At 37.1% G+C, this 19,580-nt stretch overlaps 1 protein-coding gene across 1 annotated transcript in view; it reads right to left on the minus strand.

Annotated features, from left to right (window-relative positions):
- The window catches only part of COL5A2 (collagen type V alpha 2 chain), a 408,468-nt gene that overhangs the window by 210,669 nt on the left and 178,219 nt on the right, over positions 1–19,580 (minus strand). The window contains exon 7 of the mRNA XM_063595475.1: positions 15,711–15,872. Coding sequence (XP_063451545.1) covers positions 15,711–15,729 — 19 coding nt within the window. The 5' untranslated portion in view covers positions 15,730–15,872. The remainder of the gene's footprint in view (positions 1–15,710; positions 15,873–19,580) is intronic.

Consider the following 19,580-nt stretch of genomic DNA (forward strand, 5'->3'; position numbering starts at 1 on the left):
CATTCAGCCCCTGGCCCCTCTCAAATCTCATATCCTCACATTTCAAAACAATCATGCCTTCCCAACAGTACCACAAAGTCTTAACTCATTTCAGCATTAACTCAAAAGTCCACAGTCGAAAGTCTTATCTGAGACAAGGCAAGTCCCTTCCGCCTACGAGCCTGTAAAATCAAAAGCAAGATAGTTACTTCCTAGATACAATGGAGGCACAGGCATTGGATAAATACGGCCATTCAAAATGGGAGAAATTGGCCAAAACAAAGGGGTTACAGGCCCTACACAAGTCTGAAATCCAAAGGGTGGCTTGCACCCTCTGAAGCCACAGCCTGAGCTCTACATTGGCCCCTTTCAGCCACAGCTGGAGAAGCTGGGACACACGGCACCAAGTCCCTAGGCTGCACACAGCATGGGGACCCTGGGCCAGGTTCATGAAACCACTTTTTCCCACTAGGCCTCCAGGCCTGTGATGGGAGGGGCTGCCACAAAGGTCTCTGTCATGCCCTGGAGACATTTTCCCCATTGTCTTGGGGATTAATATTTGGCTCCTCATTACTTATGCAAATTTCTGCAGCTGGCTTGAATTTCTCTTCAGAAAATGGGATTTTCTTTTCTATCACATTGTCAGGCTGCAGATTTTGCAAAATTTTATGCTCTGTTTCCCTTTTAAAACTGAATGCCTTTAACAGCACCCCAGTCACCTCTTGAATGCTTTGCTGCTTAGAAATTTCTTCTGCCAGATACCCTAAATCATCTCTCTCAAGTTCAAAGTTCCACAAATCTCTAAGGCGGAGGCAAAATGCTGGCAGTCTCTTTGCTAAAACATAACAAGAGTCACCTTTGCTCCAGGTCCCAACAAGTTCCTCATCTCCATCTGAGACCACCTCAGCCTGGATTTCATTGTCCATATCCCAACCTTTGCTCCAGTTTACAACAAGTTCCTCATCTCCATGTGAGACCAACTCAGCCTGGATTTAATTGTCCACATTATTATCAGCATTTTGGTCAAAGTCATTCAACAAGTCTCTAGGGAGTTCCAAACTTTTCCACATTTCCCTGTCTTCTTCTGAGCCCTCCAAACTGTTCCAACATCTGCCTGTTACCCAGTTCCAAAGTTGCTTCCACATTTTTGGGTATCTTTTCAGCAGCGCACCACTCTACTGGTACCAATTTGCTGTATTAGTCCGTTTTCACTCTGCCAATAAAGACATACCTGAGACTGGGTTACTTATACAAGTTATAAGGGTTTAATGGACTTACAGTTCCATGTGGCTGGAGAGGCCTCACAATCATGGCGGAAAGCATGGAGGAGCAAGTCATGTCTTAGATGGATGGCAGCAGGCAAAGCGAGAGCTTGTGCAGAGAAACTCATATTTTTAAAACCATAAGATCTCATGAGACTTATTCACTATTACAAGAACATTAAAAGGAAGACCCACCCCCATGATTCAGTTACCTCCCACTGGGTCCTTCCCACAACACATGGGAATTCAAGATGAGATCTGGATGGGGACACAGCCAAACCATATCAGGATTCATGACAATAATGTTTCTTATAATTTATAACAATTCCAGGTTTCTTGAGAGCAGTGTTCACGCTTTCTTTTTTTTCTATTTGAATAATTCAACAGGTCACAATAGAACCATAATATAGCAGTATTTCAAAAAAAGATGTTACTTCTTTGGTTTTACCCACTCCAGGCACAGAAACTTCATTGTAACAGTTAGATAAAATCTAATATCTGGAAAAGGTGCTTTAAATCAAAACTTAGTGATAGTTAATTTAAGATGATTAAGCTCAAACTACGGTATGCCTACTATATCTGTTTTATTTTAATATTAATTAAGGTATACTCAAAATTTTTTAAATAACTAAATAATATATAGTTGGGAACCAGTATGAACTTTCATCTTATTCTCCACCAAACAAGACAGTTTCAATCCTTAGCCAGAGTTTTTCCTTTGGAAGTCAAAGGAGAATTCCTCTTCCTGGGTTTCCCCAAAACTTTCTTTGTGTGCAAAGCTTTATTCAATGCCATATGAACCTTTTGGAATGTCACATGTGCCACTGGGATAGTTTTTATTCTCAGACATTCTTTAGGAAATTTCTCAAAGCTTAATTTTTACCAATTGATGTCTTTCAATATTGGCATTCTCCAGAAGTATAATGTCCCAAAGATCTATGCCTTTTCTTTATTTCTCTACAGATATAATCTTTCTCCATTTGGCCATGCTTTGATCTATCACATTCTTTTTTTTTTTTTTTTTTTTTTTTGAGACGGAGTCTTGCTCTGTCGCCCAGGCTGGAGTGCAGTGGCGCGATCTCGGCTCACTGCAAGCTCCACCTCCCGGGTTCCCGCTATTCTCCTACCTCAGCCACCTGAGTAGCTGGGACTACAGGCATCTGCCACCACGCCTGGCTAATTTTTTTTGTATTTTTAGTAGAGACGGGGTTTCACTGTGGTCTCGATCTCCTGACCTCGTGATCCGCCCACCTCGGCCTCCCAAAGTGCTGGGGATCTATCACATTCTTAACTGCAATATGGTCAAGGGAGATTTTTTTAAATCCATTTAGCTAAGAAGATTGTTCACCATTTGGTAGAGTAAGAGTTGAAACTGTGTTTCTTCTATTGATGTCATTACAACTTGTGTTTAGTACAACTCTTCTGGCTGGAGAAATTCATGGTATATGATGTTGAACTATTTCACAGCTAATATTGTGGAAGCCACGAAAGCACTCAGTTTAATGATAAAAACAAATTAGACTTCCATAAGCACAGGTTTGTTGACATTGTCAATTTTACTTAGGCACCATTGCAAATACTCACGATTTCATATTTGGTTATTGTAAACAGAAATACGTTATTTTATCTCTGAAAAAAAACATATATTTCAACCTTCCTAGAAAAAACTATGTAATGTGGAACTTTCCAATCATTCACCAATACATGAAAAATTCAGTTCTCACCCAGAATTATAATCCAGATTATGACAGGTTACACATTAGTAAATTACTCATAAGTTCTAGTTGGATATCTTTGTTTCACAGAACAATTTATTAGGAAAAAAAAAAAGAATGTGATAGATCAAAGCATGGCCAAATGGAGAAAGATTATATCTGTAGAGAAATAAAGAAAAGGCATAGATCTTTGGGACATTATACTTCTGGAGAATGCCAATATTGAAAGACATCAATTGATAAAAATTAAGCTTTGAGAAATTTCCTAAAGAATGTCTGAGAATAAAAACTATCCCAGTGGCACATGTGACATTCCAATAAATTAACCATGCTAGAGGTAACGCTGAGAATTTTAGCAAATGGAAATAGGTGATATCCCAGTAGCAGTTAGCTACATACCTTGACTATAAGAGGCTGAGAAACCTCATAGAAAAGAAATTGAACTCTGTTCATATTTGGGTTTTAGTTATATACAGATGTGATAGACTGCAGTGTGAGAATGTGGTAAAATGTAATTGAAGCCAAATAATGGGCATACAGAGAGCAGGGTTCCCTTGAGAAAAAAATCAGCATAAATGGGGAATACGTTTGGCACAATGAGCCAGATATAGCAAAACATCTTCTTAGTGGGGAAAACTGGTGGTTGAAGACACAGCCTGAAGAAGTGTTTGAAGCCATAAGACTCAGCCCTCTGGACTGAGGAGAGCTGCCTATGGTCTTTGAGAAAGAGAAGACTGTGTAATAACCTGAAACAACACTATTGCTTCTACCCAAAGTTAATGAATTTTAAAATTTAAAGAGCTACATCAAACCAATTCTTCTGAGGAGTAATAACTGTCCCTCTACTTCCACACAGAACAAAAAAAGCAAGATTGAGATGGAGGAAACGTTTCTGTCAGATAAAAGAGATTACCTTGGATCTGAGACAGGTAGAATGGTGATGAGGTCCAAGCACAGGTAATAGAGAAAAAACGGCCATGGACCAGCTGTGGCCTGAGAAGAGAACACTGTAGATGCTGCAAGAAGTGTAAAAGTGAGGAGCAAAGTGATGGATGCCAACAGCACAAGTAGATGGCAGGTACAAAAGTAAAGGTGCAGGGATACAGAGCGGATTTTAAAATGTACATTAATACATGCTTATGTTAATAGGTGCTGTGTACCCCATCCTTTCTCCCCAAAAGAAGCCCTGTGGTTAAACAGGATTGTGAAACATGCACCCATAACTCCCCTTCAAGATTCACAACACATATTTGAGTCTGAAAAGTACCACACAGAGAAACCCAACATGACCACATTTATTTGCCCCTGGGGCACTCTTATTTGCAACATGCCCACTGTCACACTGAGGAACAGATTACATGGCATACCAGGTTAGGAAGTCTTTTTCTAAAAAAAATTTTCTTTTTCTTTTTTTTTTTTTTGAGACAGAGTCTTGCTGTGTTGCCCAGCTGGAGTGCAATGGCATGATCTCAGCTCACTGCAACCTCCACCTCCTGGACTCAAGTGATTCTCATGCTTCAGCCTCCCCAGTAGCTGGGATTACAGGACCGAGCTGCCATACCCTGCTAATTTTTGTATTTTTAGTAGAGACAGGGTTTCACCAAGTTGGTCAGGCTGGTCTCTAACTCCTGACCTCAAGTGATCCACCCATCTCAGCATCCCAAAGTGCTGGGATTACAGGCATGGGCCACTGCACTCAGCCTAAAATTTTTCAAGTTTTAAAACTACCACAATATAGCAAGCAACTCAATGTATTAAACAATGATAGGTTCTTAAGAAATGTTTCATGAATATTCAAAAGCTTTAAAGTCAATACATGTTCTAATTTTTCTAGAAATAAAATTAATTGTTATTAATTCACATGGAAATACTTTATACCCAAAATAGTTTAAGCTACACATTTTAAAAACATAGTTCTTACTACTAGCTCTAAAATATTCATTAAAAGGGAAGGTAAGTATTCAAGCCACAAAACGTTATAGTTTCTTTGATAATAGCAATGTGCTTTTTTTCAGTGTCACAAATTAGTAGTTTACATTTGTTAGATACAGCTGCGTATTTCATAATTTATATTTGTGCAACAAAGTCTGGCATTTCAGAGAAGTTTCCCTTATCTACAGTTATTTCTATGTTTTAAAAAATTGGAGAAGAAACAGATGTTGAATAATGAAATTTATTTTAAACTATTTTAGAAGTATTTGGCAGCAACTACTAGAGTATTAGTAAGAGAACAGCGCTTGTAAAAATGGCAAGTTTATTTTGCATGTACTTTCTTGGAAGAAAAATAATTTAAAATGAAACAAAGAATATTATCAAATGTGTATCATAGAAACATTTATTAATAAGGAAAACAACTTTCAGTAAACACTGTATTTCATCATCATGAGTTTGAGTCCATAAAACTGTGCATCCATTCATAGATACAATATATTGAAGAAAAAACTACAAATTCTTTCTGCTTTTTGTAATATGTGGCTTTTAAAAATAAGCCTGGTGATTTTATCCTTTTTTCCCTACCTTTGAATTTATACTACAGCTTTCAAATTAACCCTACTTCAGAAAATAGACTAATTCATCACCCAATATTCTTCTGCAATGATTTCTGAAAGATTTCGTGGTTTGAATAATAATTCAAGTTTCTGGAACTATCTGGCCATTTTGCATATGTTCATTTCATTCTTGGTCAACGTATGTTTCTACATCATTAATATAATTTTAAAGTATCCACAAGGCTATTTTTGTGGCTATCTTAAGAGATAATTCCAATAAATGGGAGGTGGTTATATTTCAAATGATTTGGGATAAATTAATAGTTGGCTTAACCCAAAATTGTAAAATTTTTTTAATTATTTGTAACAAGATTAGCCAATTCTGCAGTTCTCTTTGGCAGACCAAAAAAGATTTTATTAAAATAAACTTTCAGGAAATGAAGTTAGCAATATATACAGTAGGCATATATTATCTCAGGATTATTTTCTCACTAAAATTCTCTAAGATGGCTATTGAAATTTCATACTAGCAATTATCATTAATTGCAAGCATAGACCAAAATAGACAAAATAGAGATAGTTTACATGTCATATTGAAATAAGGTAGCAGTTTTTAAGCAATGAACCTATCATTAATGAAAAGCTTAAATTCTTTCTCCAGTTGGTCTTGAAGTATGAGGTTTACAGTGTATGTTATGGCAAAACTCCAGCAGCTGACTAATTTATAAATAGGGAGTAGATTGGTTATAGTTTCCTATGGTAATTCAGGATTCAAGTTTCTTTATTCAAAAATAATTTAGAAGTCATTAAGGGATTTGAGTATAATTGAAGTACAATAAATTGTCATTGCAATTTTATTCCAGAGTTCCAAATTTAGGTGTTAAAAGTGGTTCTTTTATCTATGATAATCTTGATTGAGTAATCCTGCTTAATTATTTAATTAAAGCATAAAACAATTCAAATAACACAGACACCACTCAATCCCAAACTGTCAGCTGAATTAAGGCCAGTGTAGTTATCTGTGTTTTTGGTTTTGTTTGTTTGTTTTGAGACGGAGTTTCACTCTTGTCACTCAGGCTGGAGTGCAGTGGTGTGATCTCGGCTCATTGCAACCTCCACCTCCTGGATTCAACTGATTCTCCTACCTCAGCTTCCCAAGTAGCTGGCATTACAGGTGCCCGCCACCACACCCAACTAATTTTTTGTATTTTTAGTAGAGATGGGTTTTTGCCATGTTGGGAAGGCTGGTCTCAAACTCGTGACCTCAGGTGATCCCCCGGCCTCGGCATCTCAAAGTCCTGGGATCACAGGTGTGAGCCACTGTGCCCAGCCTATCTGTGTATTATTCCATGTACATGAGTATGGTTGTAAATGAGGAAGGAAGAATAGCACTTTTCACTTCTGGTCTGCAGCCAAGTCATGTCTCCCATGAAAATATTTACAATATGATAAGAATGAACAATATTCAAGATGCTTAAGGTGCTAGGGAAATGAAACACATAGCAGCAGCAGCTCCCACTTAAATAGGGCTTACTGTGTACAGAGTACAGGTCCTAGAACTTTGGATATATGAACTGATTTAATTTGCACGGCAAATTCATGAGGTTACTACTATAACACCCCGTTTTACAGATGAGGGCTAAAACATTGAAAGGGTTAGTAACTTGCCAAGGTCATGAACTTGGTAAATCAAAGAGCCAAAATTAAAACCCAGACAATTTGACTTCATAACCCATGCTCTTAGCCAAGTAACAAAGTTTAACCAGGCTAGAGAGTAATACTTGGCCAATTGTCCCAAATATCTGAGACCAAACAATCTGCAGTCACTTTAGCTAGAATCTTCAATAGAGTGGCTAACATTACTGATATTATTTTCTGCAACCTCCTTCCCTCCCTTACTTGAAAATTTATCTTAGACCTCTACTGATTTCTCTACTTTCTTCCTTCATTGGGGATAAGTATCCCTCTTCCTTTCCAAGGCTAACTGAACGTTCCACTTTAGCACTTAATTCCATCCCCTATCATACTCTTTAAATAACCTTGATTCTTAACTGCCCTGACCCTACTACACAGTACCTCTTTCTTCACCCAAGCCTATATATTTCCATCTCTACTTCTTTGAGAAAAGAAATAATCCCACAACCCTACTCCCCCATAGAGCTACCATACCATCTTCATTCCTTTACCCTTGATATTTTCATTTTAAGGAAAAGCGGCTAAAGTGGGTCCAAATCAATCACCATGCTTTAGTCAGAGACTAAAAAGGAATCATGATGTGAATTTTTCAATTTCTGTGATGTAAAGAGAACAGAACTTGGAGCCAGAAGTCTACTCTGCTTAACGGTATGAATTCTGGGCATCAATCACATGCAAAATGGGAATAATGACACTATTTCACTGGGTTCTTGTGAGGATTACATGTGAGCAAGTGTAGAAACAGCACTCAAATTGATGGGGGGCATGGCTTTACACAATAAAAAATTTTTAAATATTTGTTGAATATGAATTAGAAGGATTATAATAATAAAGTTAGAAAAATATCCTCTAATAATCAATAAAAAGATCAAAATTGATGAAAAGGAGAGAGTGCCACTGTGTAAATGAGAGACAGATCAAGATCATGGGGGAGGAAATGATATTCTGTAGACACTAATACTCAAAAGGTACACTACAATTCATTCATTCAGCAAATATTAATAAAACACCTACTGTGTTCCTAGCAGTGGTCATGGCTAGGAGATTCATAGTGAACTAAACAGACAGAATCTCTCTGCCATCCGACTCTTCCCACTCCAAAAGATTAATCCTTCTAAAGAACCATCATGATGGGTTATTTCCTTGTTTGAAAGTCTTAAATAATTCTTTATTGTCTACTTAATAAATTCCAAGCCTCCTAACCGGTCATGCAATGTCTTTTATATTTTCTCGAGCTCAAAACATTTTTTTCAGCTTAATTTCTTACTATTTCAACTTTTCCCCTCAAAAGACAGTAAAAAAAAAACATTTAAAAAAGACCAGGACATAGGCATGGGCAAGGACTTCATGTCTAAAACACCAAAAGCAAAGTCAACAAAAGCCAAAATTGACAAATGGGACCTAATTAAACTAAAGAGCTTCGCACAGCAAAAGAAACTACCATCAGAGTGAACAGCCAATCTAAAGAATGGGAGAAAAATTTTGCAATCTACTCATCTGACAAAGGAGTAATATCCAGAATCTACAAAGAGCTCAAACAAATTTATAAGAAAAAAAACAAACAACCCCATCAACAAGTGGGTGAAGGATATGAACAGACACTTCTCAAAAGAAGACATTTATGCAGCCAAAAGACACATGAAAAAATGCTCATCATCACTGGCCATCAGAAAAATGCAAATCAAAACCGCAATGAGATACCATCTCACATCAGTTAGAATGGTGATCATGAAAAAGTCAGGAAACAACAGGTGCTGGAGAGGATGTGGAGAAATAGGAACACTTTTACACTGTTGGTGGGAGTGTAAACTAGTTCAACCATTGTGGAAGACAGTGTGGTGATTCCTCAAGGATCTAGAACTAGAAATACCATTTGACCCAGCCATCCCATTACTGGGTATATACCCAAAGGATTATAAATCATGCTGCTATAAAGACACAAGCACACGTATGTTTATTGTGGCACTATTCACAATAGCAAAGACTTGGAACCAATCCAAATGTCCATCAATGATAGACTGGATTAAGAAAATGTGGCACATATACACCATGGAATACTATGCAGCCATAAAAAGGATGAGTTCATGTCCTTTGTAGGGACATGGATGAAGCTGGAAACAATCATTCTCAGCAAACTATCGCAAGGACAAAAAAAACCAAACACCCCATGTTCTCACTCACAGGTGGGAATTGAACAGTGAGAACACATGGACACAGGAAGGGGAACATCACACTCTGGGGACTGTTGTGGGGTTGGGGGAGTGGGGAGGGATAGCATTAGGAGATATACCTAATGTAAATGACGAGTTAATGGGTGCAGCACACCAACATGGCACATGTATACATATGTAACAAACCTGCACATTGTGCGCATGTACCCTATTAAAGTATAATAATAAAAAATAAATAAAATTTTAAAATGTTATTTTTAAACATAAAAAATAAAAAGACTCTAGAACTGCTCTAGTTTTGGAATCAAAGTATATTTTAGTATAGCTGGGACATTTGAGAAGTTTGAGAAAGGAAGAATTGCAGATGATGGGACTGTGAAGGAAAATTGGACTCCAGCCAGATTATAAAGGACATTATATGCCACACTAAGAAGTCTCAGTTTGTTCATAAAGACAACTGAACACTGTTATAACCAAGAAGTGTTATGATCAGATCTGTGTTATTGAAAGGTAATTCTAGGGACAGTTGTAGGATGAATTTGAAGAGATGTCTGGTGGCATGAGAAGCAGCTAAGAGAATATTGCCATAATGATGAGAGATGGTGACAGCTAAATGAATAATGCAGTGGAGCTCATGGCACGAAGGGCCTTATTCCTAGGAAACATTTCAGAGCTATTACCAATAAGGTCAGAGACAGGTTGGCAGAATGGTTTAATAGTTATGTGGTTCTGGAATCAGACTGCCCTTGTCTCAGACCTATCTTGCCCAATTACTAGTTTATGACTTTTGTCAAGTTACCATATCTCTCTTACATTCATTTTCCTCATTTTTAATGTAGAGATAAATACCATCTACCTCCAGAGATGCTATAAGAATTAAAGTCAATACTCCATACAGAGTTCTTGGCAACAAGCCGGCTAAGGAAGTGCTTTATGAATGTTAGCTATAAGCTGTAAAACGTAGAGAGTCAGAAGCATCATTTCCTCCCAGCTTTGTGTGTCTTCGAATTTGTTGAGCGTTCCTTATGCTGTACATATATTGCATGTTTACCTTTATTGAACCATTCTTCATGCCGTCTCTTTCAGTTCGATTTCCATCTGCTAAAATCCAACCTAATCCCAAGTCCTTGATTTAGTCATCTTTTAATTCCCAGTGCTTTAACACATTTTAGATTTCAATTAAATTTGGTCGAAGTTCTCTGAAAACCTCACCAAACATGTTTTTTTCACCCTCTGAACTTTCACAGGACTTCATATCATTCTTGACCCTTACCACAGATAATCTTGCATTTGAGGACTTAATGTATGTAACTAATCTCCCTTCATTGCTCTGTGAGACCCTTCCCCACTGCAATTCTTTTGGTGCTTTGCACCTAATTAGATTGGTCTCTTACAAGATAAGTCTGAGCATAACTGTTTAATGATTCACTCACTCACACACTCAGTGACAAATAATTCAAAGGAAAACCATCAACTAGATTTTAAGCACCTATTGACCTAAACCGATTCTCCTTGTAGTCAATACTTACATCTAATGTTTCATCATCCTGGAACCTGTAGTGGGAAAGCAGTCTGAAAGATGCTCATTAAGTAATCTTGAATTCATACAATTTAGTTCTCTGTTGATTGCCCTTGGGCACTTTATTATTCTTACAAAACCTTTCCAAAAAGTAAAACTCAAATTTTCTCAATTTAAGATAATTTTAACTTTTAAGCAAACGTCGTGCTATAATTTAACAGAGATGATAGCTGTTTATCCTGATTGAGTCACATCACATTTCACTGTGTGGGCAGGCATCTGAATGTTTCACAAACAGCAGTTATGAAGGGTGTAAATATTGGTTGGCTTAACTTAGTTTAGAAACACAAGGCTGCTACGGCCAGTGATCTAAACCACCACCACTGTTCCACTAAAATATTTTGGGTAGGGCTTTAAAATGTTTTGGGAGGGCAGCCAGCCAAACACATGTGCCATCCAGATTTCCCAGTCTAGGAGTGGGAAAGAGGGAAACCTGCCTGAGCATGCGCAGAGCAGAGAGCAACCCCACAGTCACTTCTTCTATGCTCTAGGGCTGTGCCCCTGCCTGGGCCCCTGGCAGCACAACCGTCCTGACTGCAGCCACTCCAGGCCCTGTGGCACACAACATTCACCCTGACATTACGCCAGAATCAGGCTGCCTCTGCCTGTCACCAGGGGCCAAAAGACAGGATTCCACTGCATCTGAAGCAAATGTTGTTGAGGCATGCCAGGAAAACTGTGAATCAGAGGCCAATTTGGGAAGCAAACCACCTCACAGATTTCTTGCTCAACCTAGGAACAAAACTCCTATCATTTGAAAGCATCAATACACACCTCCTTCATTCCAAAGACATCATAGCCATTCTGTATCTTATAACCTCTATTCTGCTACCCACAAGTGGTTGTTATATTTATTCATCAGACACACAAATAAGTATCTGCACACTGCATCCTACACCCCTTCCCAAGGGTATGCCTTATGGCACATAGACGGCAAAAGCAATGTATCACTCCCACTTCTACCAATCAGAAAACAGGCTATCCACATTCTTTTCCATGTATTAGAAACATGTGCCTCTGATCCAAAGACTTTTGGTTGATAGGACTCTCAGAATGCAAACATAAGTTCCAAATATAAATTAATAGAATGTGTAGTTAATTTAAAAATAAACAGTTAAAATCCAAACATATTTAAAGTCCAATTCAAATATAAATTTCATGCATATCAAAAATTTGCACTCTCTAATTATTAAAACAGTAATATTTGTGTAGTCATTCAACATTTTTTCCAATGTACAATAAAATTTATAGGGTGATTTTAATGCCATCTGTACTTCTGCTTTTCTCCATCCAAATGGCAACCTTCTTTTCCCCAACCCCAACACCCAAAATCTCTTTGATGTTGGAATTCTTTTGCTGAAACCTACTAAAATTTGGACAACTGTTTGAAAAATTCAATATTCTCACAGAAAGACTACATTTATATTGCTCATGATAAAATAATTATTTGTGCATCAAAAGATAGACTGCTATCTAAATAACCACTTTTTAAAATGTGAGCATGATTCAATTTGATAAACATTAATTAACTTTACTATAGGTTGGTTCCAATGCTAGACATTATATGTAATAAATATAAGCCCCCTCAATGAGCTTATAATCTAATGGGTAAAATAGATATTAAAATATCTAACTATAACCTAAAATGGAATAATGTAAGAACTAAAGTGAATTATAAACATGTTATAAGATTAAAATGGAAAGAACTAATCATCTTGATGAAGGGATTAAGATAATGTTTCATAAAGGAAGTAGCACATGAGCACCTTGAAAGATGAGTAAGATTATGATAGAAAAGAGATGAAGAATCTTCTACTCTCTAAAACACCATAGCTTAAAAGTACAAAGTGGGTGCAGAAACTCACAAATAGCATGGAACGGCCAGAGGACGTGGCATGATTATGACCTTCAGCATTTATATGTTAGTTATTTACTACACATTCAGATGTCTCTATCTTGTGCCTGTTATATTCCAGGCAGAGTACCTGGCACTGAGGATTCAACAAGGGTTGAGATTTAGTCTTGCCTTCCTATATAGAGAGGATTTTGTAAAATTTCATTTTCGTAGGCAAAAAGAAGTTTGTGAAGGTTCTCATGGAAAGAGATGGAATAAATGAGCCTGTGTTTTGAGAGCACTATCCTTTGAAAACACATCAAACAGATTGGAGGGACAAGACTGAAAACAGGAAGAGTTTCAAGTATCTTGGAGGACACTTATACTCTGCAGTGCTATTTTCTTCCTGGTAGAATTAAGGCCACCAGCAGTATTACCCAAGGCTTCTCTTCTCACTGTGACATGGAGAAATGATTTGCCAGATTGGTGAATTTCAAAGGAGAAACCAGGCATGTAGAGTTCTGTTCACCCCTCCTCCTGATCTCCTGGGAAAGCACCTGACCTTGGAGATCTGTTCTCCTCATCTTCTCCAGGCTGCAAGTTGTCCACAGCTGACTATAACTGGGTGGGTAAGGCTGGCTAATTCAAAAGTTTATATTTAGGAAAATTTGGAGATCTTTGCAAATCAGAAAAGATTGTCCTCATATTTTTTATTTTTTTTTTTTGAGATAGAGTCTTGCTCTGTTGCCCAGACTGGAGTGCAGTGGTGCAATCTCAGCTCTCTGCAACCTCCACCTCCCAGGTTCAAGCGATTCTGGGACTACAGGAGCACACCACCATGCCCAGCTAATTTTTTTGTATTTTTAGTAGAGACAGGGTTTCACCATGTTGGCCACGCTGGTCTTGAACTCCTGACCTCAAGACCTGCCTGCCTCGGCCTCCCAAAGTGTTGGGATTACAGGCGTAAGCCACCGCGCCCAACCCCTGTCCTCATACTTTTATACCTGCATAGTATTCCCTTTTTGGATGCATCTTAACATTACTGTTGGAAACTTAGGTTATTTGCAAGGTTTCCTATTATAAACAATACTGCAGTTAATGACTTGTGCAGACCTCATTTCATATATTTATCCACTTATCTGTGATCTAAGTACCTAGAAGGAAAGTCCATATACATTCACAATTTTAGTAGACATTGTTCAGTTGTCCTCCACATGGTTGGACTAATTTATGTACAGCAATATATGAGAGCCAATTTACCCCACATTACTTGCCATTCCAATATTTAGATTTTTATTCAGGTTCCTCAGTTTATAGAAAATGTATTTTATAGAACATTTTCTAATCTTGGCACACTGTGAAAGTTAAAATTCTTATTATGTATGACAATTCTCTGCCTAAACAATTTGTGAGGTTCTAAAATATAAAAACATTAAGTGAACATCAAGGTGCATGGATCTCCTCACTTATTTAATTTTAATATTTTAAGATATATCTCAATATATAGAAAAACATACTCTGAGCTTCAATATAGTCAAATGTAATTTGACTTTAAAACAGATTTTGCTTTTCTGAATTGGAATTTGAAATGCCAAAATATCTAAGTTGTACTCACATGTAATGTTTATTACCAGAGGTGTAACAACAAATGTAATTATTGTCAATTAAACAATTTTAAGATGTGTGATATGCAGGGAAATGGGCCAGATCTTGGAAATAGAAAGATAAATAAGATAACTGTTACCCCCTTCCCTCAAAGTAATTACCATGCATTAATAATTACTACAGAATATAGTAAAAGACAACTTCCAAGTGGAGAAGTATTTTATTTCAACCAATGAAAAGCCTTTTTACCTATACAATACTACCTCTTATTAAAATACATCTAGGCCAGGCGCGGTGGCTCACACTTGTAATCCCAGCACTTTGGGAGGCGGGCAGATCACGAGGTCAGGAGATCGAGACCGTCCTGGCTAACACGGTGAAACCCTGTCTCTACTAAAAATACAAAAAATTAGCTAGGCGTGGTGGCAGGCACCTGCAGTCCCAGCTACTCAGGAGGCTGAGGCAGGAGAATGGCATGAACCTGGGAGGCAGAGCTTGCAGTGAGCCGATATCGTGCCACTGCACTCCAGCCTGGGTGACAGAGCGAGATTCTGTCTCAAAAAATATAAAATAAAATAAAAAATAAATACACCTAATCCCTTTTGTTGTGAAATAAATTTATTTATGTTTGTCGTGAAAATCAGTTCTGTTGGGTTAATATCTATTATTTATGTTGTGAAGTTAATTTCTGTCCATGCAAAAGTATGAGTCCAGATAATTGCATTGATAATGCTACAAATTTTGGCAGAGTGGTCATCTCATATTTTCTTCCACTGGTCCATAAAAACTAAAACATTGCAGCTGACAATTACCCTACAATATCTAATTTTATATCCAAAATAACTTATTTACGTTGTTGCTTTTTCCCCATAATTTTAAAAGACCAGTCTTTTCTGAATGGACATCTTAGCTAAAAACATCTGATCATTTTATTAGGAAGAGCAGATAATAGCTAATTCAGTAAAAAGTGAAAGTGTTCTACTTTTGCTTAACATGATAACTCTGGTCCCAGAACTGCTGAAAAAACGCACTATGCAGTTTCATAACTAAGTCCTGTCCTCAAAATGAAAGATTGTAAGGAATATGATATGTGTTTGAGTCTGTGTGGGAGACTTGTAATGTTAGAAGAGTTCTTTTTTTCCATTCATATATGGGATTTAATTCCTCTTTCACTTAAAAGAGGAAGGACAGGGAACCTCAGCAGCCTAGAAAAAGCCACGTCGCCAGAGAGCAACATGGTGGAATGAGAAGAACATGGGGCCAGGAGAACTGGGTGCCAACCTCAGCTCTGACAGCCAATGAGCCAGGGCAAATTATCAGGCACCCAGGAGAAACAGGTGTCAACCTCGGCTCTGACAGCCAATGAGCCAGGGCAAATTACCTGCCAAATCTTCACTCATTTTCTCAGCTGTAAAGCTTCACCAGATGTTCTCTAAGACTTCCAGTTCTGATATTCTCGTCTATATTCTGACATTTCCAACCTTCATCTTGTACTTCTTCTTCCCAAGAGAGCAGACGGGAAGATCAGAGAAGTATGTCATATCTGAGTAGGAAAGAAGTCAATCGTGACTTTCAGTACCTTTTGGACACTCTAGTCCAGAAATGCTTCTGTTGGCAGAACAGTGGCTACTTAAAGAAAAAAATGCACTAGGAGACAATTATGCAAGCAAAAAATGCTTATTTCTTTCCTTCTCCAAATGTGAAAAACAAAAATGTGACTGAGTACTGTATGCTGTTGTAAGATTTTCCATTTATAGAGTCTTATAGTAATATTCATTCAAGTCCTAATTTTCCAAGGTTATTTTTAACCTCAGTAACAGTATGAATGTTCTACTTCACTATGGTAACCATATAACATCAATTTTCCAAGACACCCTCAATTTTAATTGACTTGTCCCTAATTTAGACCAAATTTTAGACTTATCCCTTTTGTAAGTTTAGGGAATATGATTACCCATGTATTTAATTATCCCCTGTCTGTGTCTCTCTTTCTTGATTACAATAACAAATTTGACATGAAAATAAAAGAGTAAGGAGAGACCCAGATTTTAATATTTCACATCTTTGTACTTGGCAAATGGTCTCACAAGCTGATATGGTGACAGAAGAGTTGGAGGCTCACAGAAAATCTACCCATTAAGTAGACACAGATACTAGGAGATATTTGGCTACATTAACTGACCACACGGAGTTTAGAAGGCCTGGAAAGAAAAGTCAGGATTGTTTTATTTTTAGTGGCATTTTCAAGTGAAGATACTAGGGTCCCTATCAGGGGAGAGAAGCCAACTAAGTTTAAGAAGCCAGAAAGGCTGATAGTTGTCTTCTGGGAAAAATATACAAGGGCCACAAGACCTTGGTAACCAGACTGAGGTCCCAGGTACTACACAGGAGTCCACATAGAAAAGAGAAAGAAGAGGGCAAAGAAGGTTATCAGAAATGCCCAATGCTGGATACAACAATATATGGAAGAAAGGAAAATGTTTATTACTTTTTTATATATTGACTATAGGCATCATGACACTGTGTTCCTAAATCCTTTAGTATACATGATCAAAATAAAAGTAGTTTTTAAACTTTGTTGTATTATATTCCTCTTTCAAAAAAACTGCTATAAGCTATGAAGTCTTTCAGAAAAAAAATGCAAACACACAATATTGTACAGTTCATTTCAGGGGAATCACAGCTTCCCAGAAAGTCATCCACAGACTTCAATTCAAAACCTTTAGCAAACAGAGATACTGTCTTCTTAAGATAACCTAGGAGTACAGCGCCTGCAAATGCCAAGGCTAGTTGGCAACTAAGAGTACTTGGGTAGCCCAGTGACTGCAGGAGACTCATTCTAGAACTGGGAGGATAATTAGTAAAGTCAGTCTCATGGGGAGCAGAAGTTGTTCTGTTTGGTCTAGAAAGTTATGTAGGGCTTAGATTTGCGGTATGAAAATCAGTAGGCCTGGCTCTTGAAAGCTCAATCCGGCAAAGGCTGAGAAATGATGTGTTCGATGAGGTTGACATAAACAAAAAACCTACTGCCTGTGCACCATGACCTACACCACAGACAAAAATAAAGTCGGGTTTTTCTAAGGGTCAAGCATGAATAGTAAAGGTCAGAGAAGAGGGTTCTGCTAATGGCATTTGGCAAAAGGTAAAAGAAAGAAAGAAAGGTGGTGACCAGATGTTCTCTATTCAGAATATGTAAAAGGGAAATTACATTACAGTAGTTGGAATTCAAGTTATATAAAAGGAAAATCTTCCATCCAGTGAACTTTGTAAAGCATGAGACCTAGTTACTGATGGACAGACACTATTATTCTCCTTCCATGAATTGTTCAAAAATAGAACAGATATTTGTGTGTTTTAAGAGATTTGAATATAAAATTTCCAGAAACAAAGGTTCAGGTCGGGCATTCATGGAGATATTCAAATTCCTTGAAAGACTGACATATCCATCTATTTGATATTTATTTCATTATAAAAATTTTTATAATTATTTTTAAATCCATTGAATTCCTCTAATCTGACACTTCACCCAAACTTTTCCATAAAAAGTTACCGAGAATAAGAATTGCTTGATGTAATTCACAATCAATATAATCATGTGGATTCCATTCAGCGTCTTTAGTGTTCTTACTAATTCTAACTAACTTGTATTAAGAACAATTAATACTGAAACCATCAAGCTGTTGCCATCAAGTTATGTAACCCTAATTGAAATTATATTTTTAAGCAAAATGATTCTGATATCTACATACATATGTTGAAAATAATATCCTAAGTAAGTACATTCTGGAAAACTATGCAGAAAATAATGGAAAAGTAAATACAAAAGATGTTCTGGAAAGACTGTTAGAAAAGTAATGAGATTTACAGATTGACTAAAACACCAGGAAAACCTCCAAAGAATATTTGACATTTGGTCAGTCAGTCAGAGGAGAGTTGGCAGTTGGTCAGGAAAAATGTGAATCATAAAAGTCTATCTCTTCCATTATACAATGCATATGAATCAGATGTCTGTTAGCTCGTTCTTGGTCTCAAACCTAAAGTCAGCAACTGCTTTATTTATTTGGCTTCATGACCCAGATTAGATTTCCTGTTCTTTCAACTTGTAATACGTGTAGCTCACACTCACACAGAATTTGGGGTAGAGTGTAATGATCCTCCCATCCATTCACACCATCTTTTATTTTGGCCAGTTGCTGGGGCAAAATTGCCACGTCTATCACCTACAGCAGAAATTTGGTCTTCCAGCCAAATATTAGGAAGCACAGTAGTGACTGCTATGGCAACAGACTAAACAGACCATCTAAAAGGTAGTTGAAAGAAGAGGTAAGCTATTTCAAATACAGAGAGGTAGGAAAGTTTAAATTTCTCAAATCCTAAAATATTAAAACCAAGAGCATACACATCATAGTTATGGCAATCTTGATGAAAATATAAATAATTATTTTCTATTATTGTTTTATCAATATTACTTTCTAAGAATTTGTTAAATGACTTAATCTCAGCTTCTAATGAGCTACAAATTCAAAAGAAAATTTCAAAATAATAACGCTTGTCCAAAGTTTCCAAATGCTGACTCCTTAAATAAGATTACATACAAATAATTCGAAATGATTTCATTCCTTTAGAGTTGTTCCCATCTAGCCTTCCAGTTGAAAAGAAAAATATTAGCAGCACCAAATGTAAGCAACAAAGGAAGAAAGGACACCACCTGTCCAAACCCTACCTTCAGTTTTTTTCTCTGAAAGCTTTTAGTTTTCTTGGTCCTTCCATTATAAACAAACACACACAGAGACAGACACACACACATACATGCGCACACACACACACACACACACACACTACCTTACCAACTTTTTATCAGGACAAAGTTTTTTTAGTCACTTGTACAAAAGTATAAGATGATTGCCTGCTGTATTTGTGGGGCTGGCTGAAACTTTAAAACTGATCACAAAGAGAAACAGCATTTATGGTTCACCGACTAGTTCTCTAAAACAGTGAATCTAAGCCCTGTCTGGCTCAGTCTTCTTTACAAAAAATATTTTTTTAACATTCTTGTACTATCATGAAATTTTCAGAACATATAACTTACACACATACCTAATTTTAAATCCCTATATTGTTCTAATTACATAAGAACAATATAATCTAATTAATCCCTATATTGTTCTAATAAGAAATTTAAAAGGAATTTAAAATAAAATAAGTATTTCAATATTCAGATGCTCAACCATGATGACACTAGATGATGGGG

This window comes from Pan paniscus, chromosome 13 (genome assembly GCF_029289425.2).
Source record: "Pan paniscus chromosome 13, NHGRI_mPanPan1-v2.0_pri, whole genome shotgun sequence".
NCBI lineage: Eukaryota > Metazoa > Chordata > Mammalia > Primates > Hominidae > Pan > Pan paniscus.